Source organism: Poecilia formosa, unplaced genomic scaffold (assembly GCF_000485575.1).
Source record: "Poecilia formosa unplaced genomic scaffold, Poecilia_formosa-5.1.2 Scaffold596, whole genome shotgun sequence".
Taxonomy (NCBI): domain Eukaryota; kingdom Metazoa; phylum Chordata; class Actinopteri; order Cyprinodontiformes; family Poeciliidae; genus Poecilia; species Poecilia formosa.
In genome coordinates this window covers 124,586-128,797 of record NW_006800535.1, presented here as the reverse complement: position 1 = coordinate 128,797, position 4,212 = coordinate 124,586, and the positions used below count along the sequence as shown (strand labels likewise).

Genomic DNA, 4,212 nt, shown 5'->3' with positions numbered 1-4,212 from the left:
TATATATATATATATATCCTGCAACTTTCAGACACATCCCTGCTTCAACACACCTGAATCAAATGAATGGCTCGTTATCAGGCCTCTGTAGAGCTGGTCCCGGTCTGTTGGAATAAGGATACTTCTAAAACTTGCAGGATGGTAGCTCTCGAGGACTGGACTTGAGCACCCCTGATGCAAATAAAATAAAATAATAGCTACTGCAGTGTGCGTACACTGCAGTAGCTATTATTTTGTGTATGATGTAGCTATTATCTTGTAATGCTCTGCGTAGAGCACTACAAGAACAAAGAACGGCTCTCAGCGAGGCTTCAGTCCTATCAACCTTAGTAAAGATCCGTCCAGAAGAATCGGATCATTCCTGAATGTCATATCACTATATTGCACTTTGGTCACAGCGTTGTCCCATATATGGACACCTCAGTCAACACCTCCACACAATAATTCAGCACGAGTGACAACTTTTTTTCATCGCAGATGCAACATGTGTGTCAAACATACGGTTGCTCTACACGTGAAAGGTAAAACTCGCTACATTTACATTTACATGTGCGCGAGGTGAAGGAGCGTAAGGGTGCGGTGAAGTGTATGCGATGGCATCATCGGGACGTCACCCACTCCAGACCAGGTTTTGACGCCCCCTCTGGTGCAGCGGCCCTATGCGTTGCATGCGCTGCATACCCACTTTTTGCGCCACTACATGTCACCATATCTTATGATTTATGCAGCGCTATTATATTACTGACGACTAGACAGACATCTTCTCTCGCCCAGAGGAAACCACTGCGCATGTCTTGGAGCTCCGCTTGCGAGTAAAGGGGGAGGCGATGGGTGACAACAGACACGTGAGTCACATTATTGTTCGGATTTTATGGCGCCACCTTAAGTCCCTGAACTTCACATTTTAACGGAAAAAAAGAGCAATGCGACTTGGATGTAATGAGTAACATGGCAGTTTTGTAGAAATGTAGTGAAGTAGAAAGTACAGATACTTACTGTAAAATGTAGTGGAGTAAAAGTAGAAAGTACCCATTATTAAATCTACTTAAGTACATATACACGAAAATTGTACTTAAGTACAGTAACGAAGTACTTGTACTTACTTCCCACCACTGTGCAAAACCATCTCTAACAGACAAAAATGTCCATTCTACTTTTCCAATGCTGCCTGCTTTGCTTACCATGTACTCTGTTCCTTCCCCATCAGTCATTACCTGGTGACAAGAGGCTCTTTTCTGGTAACAGGACCCAGTTTAGGACCGTGGTCAGCTAGACGTTCATACACTATGTTCCCCACAACGCAGTTGACGGCCTAGCAAAAGAAATTACAAGACAGAGGAAACAAAAGTCATGTGAATTCCCAATAACGACACACAGCAGAGTGTCTAGCATTTTCATTTTAACCATTTAAAAAGCCATAAGTGTCCATTTCAAACTATACAATGGGCTAGGCTGGTGTATTGCAATTACACAGACATTCGACTCCAATAAAAGCCACAGTTTTTCTCATGTTCTTTCATCCAAATATAACCATAACACCCACCTTCTTATGAACAGCAGAACTTTTGGGGGTTTTCTGACAGAGACGCAACCCAATGTACAAGTGTTGTGATGTGCTTTTCATATTTAAATTAATCAAAAAAATTAAGATATTTAGAAATCCAATCAGTCAGATAAATTCTTCTGTGTCTAAGCTGTGCTGCCTTTAACCTTACCTGTTCCTGATGCTGGTGTATGATGTGGTACTGTTCTTCATTCATCTCAGTCAACTTCTGTTTCAGCCAACCACAGCACTCTCCAATGTGCTGTGGAGAGGAGCTGGAGAGAGATGGAAAAAGAGGATAGGAATGAAGCAACAATATCCATCCATCTATTTTCTAACACCCTTGGCCCTAATGGGGTCAGGAGCGGTGCTGACCCCACTNTTTCAGATGCATCCCTGCTTCACCACACCTGAATCAAATGAATGGCTCTGTAGAGCTGGTCCCGGTCTGTTGGAATAGTGTGCGTACACTGCAGTAGCTATTATTTTGTGTATGATGTAGCTATTGTCTTGTAATGCTCTCCGTAGAGCATTACAAGAACAAAGAATGGCTCTCAGTGAGGCTTCAGTCCTATCAACCTTAGTAAAGATCCGTCCAGAAGAATCGGATCGTTCCTGAATGTCATATTACTATATGGGACTTTGGTCACAGCGTTGTCCCATATATCATCGCAGATGCAACATGTGTGTCAAACATACGGTTGCTCTACACGTGAAAGGTAAAATTCGCTACATTTACATTTACATGTGCACGAGGTGAAGGAGAGTAAGGGTGCGGTGAAGTGTATGCAAAGGTATCATCGGGACACCGCCCCCTCCAGACCAGGTTTTGACGCCCCCTCTGGTGCAGCGGCCCTATGCGTTCCATGCGCTGCATACCCACTTTTTGCGCCACTGCATGTCGCCATATCTTATGATTTATGCAGAGCTATTATATTACTGACGACTAGACAGACATCTTCTCTCGCCCAGAGGAAACCACTGCGCATGTCTTGGAGCTCTGCGTGCGAGTAAAGGGGGAGCCGATGGGTGACAACAGACACGTAAGTCACGTTATTGTTCGGATTTTACGGCGCCACCTTAAGTCCCTGAACTTCACATTTTAACGGAAAAAAAGAGCAATGCGACTTGGATGTAACGAGTAACGCGACGGTTTTGTAGAAATGTAGTGAAGTAGAAAGTACAGATACTTACTGTAAAATGTAGTGGAGTAAAAGTAGAAAGTATCCATTATTAAATCTACTTAAGTACAGATACACGAAAATTGTACTTAAGTACAGTAACGAAGTACTTGTACTTACTTCCCACCACTGTGCAAAACCATCTCTAACAGACAAAAATGTCCATTCTACTTTTCCAATGCTGCCTGCTTTGCTTACCATGTACTCTGTTCCTTCCCCATCAGTCATTACCTGGTGACAAGAGGCTCTTTTCTGGTAACAGGACCCAGTTTAGGACCGTGGTCAGCTAGACGTTCATACACTATGTTCCCCACAACGCAGTTGACGGCCTAGCAAAAGAAATTACAAGACAGAGGAAACAAAAGTCATGTGAATTCCCAATAACGACACACAGCAGAGTGTCTAGCATTTTCATTTTAACCATTTAAAAAGCCATAAGTGTCCATTTCAAACTATACAATGGGCTAGGCTGGTGTATTGCAATTACACAGACATTCGACTCCAATAAAAGCCACAGTTTTTCTCATGTTCTTTCATCCAAATATAACCATAACACCCACCTTCTTATGAACAGCAGAACTTTTGGGGGTTTTCTGACAGAGACGCAACCCAATGTACAAGTGTTGTGATGTGCTTTTCATATTTAAATTAATCAAAAAAATTAAGATATTTAGAAATCCAATCAGTCAGATAAATTCTTCTGTGTCTAAGCTGTGCTGCCTTTAACCTTACCTGTTCCTGATGCTGGTGTATGATGTGGTACTGTTCTTCATTCATCTCAGTCAACTTCTGTTTCAGCCAACCACAGCACTCTCCAATGTGCTGTGGAGAGGAGCTGGAGAGAGATGGAAAAAGAGGATAGGAATGAAGCAACAATATCCATCCATCTATTTTCTAACACCCTTGGCCCTAATGGGGTCAGGAGCGGTGCTGACCCCACTTGGGCCAGCTAGAGAAGCGGGGTACACCCTGGACAGGTCACCAGTCTGTTAAGTACAGATAATATCTTAGACAAAAATGTGTACATGTTAATATGGATTGGATTACAAAGAATAATTCTCAAAGTTTCTTAAAACAACCACACTGCCACACTACATAGCATTTGCTCTATATTTTTCTAGTTAAGACAACGCATTGCCTTTTTATAATCTGACAATATAGCATGCATTTTAATCTCCAATTAAGTAGCAAGGACTAATAGGTTGAACAACTAAGGGAGAGCAAAAACTTTGAGATGTTATATACATTTGAAACCAGAAGTTCACATACACTATATAAAAAGACGCACATTTGTTAAATTCCAGAAAGAGATAATTTTTAAAGGCAATTCTTTCTTTTTTCAAAGTCAAATGTACTGGCCCAAACATACAGCCACTTCACTGTTGGCTTGTTTGCAAAAGATGATAGTTCAATGTTGAATTATGATCACAACCATCAAACAACCATTCAATTCTAGCCAATCCATTGATTGAAATGCCAACATCTAAT

General features: G+C 41.7%; 1 protein-coding gene across 4 annotated transcripts in view; it reads right to left on the bottom strand.

Annotated features, from left to right (window-relative positions):
* Nucleotides 1-4,212, bottom strand: part of agla (amylo-alpha-1, 6-glucosidase, 4-alpha-glucanotransferase a) — a 161,399-nt gene that overhangs the window by 60,720 nt on the left and 96,467 nt on the right. For 3 of the 4 annotated variants that reach the window (XM_016665590.1, XM_016665591.1, XM_016665592.1), the window contains exons 5-6: nt 3,457-3,559; nt 2,956-3,053 (exon numbers count right to left, since the gene is read on the bottom strand). In XM_016665590.1, coding sequence (XP_016521076.1) covers nt 2,956-3,053; nt 3,457-3,559 — 201 coding nt within the window. Of the gene's footprint in view, nt 1-1,214; nt 1,313-1,715; nt 1,849-2,955; nt 3,054-3,456; nt 3,560-4,212 lie in introns of those variants that run through there. The other variant, XM_016665593.1, reaches the window with a different exon arrangement.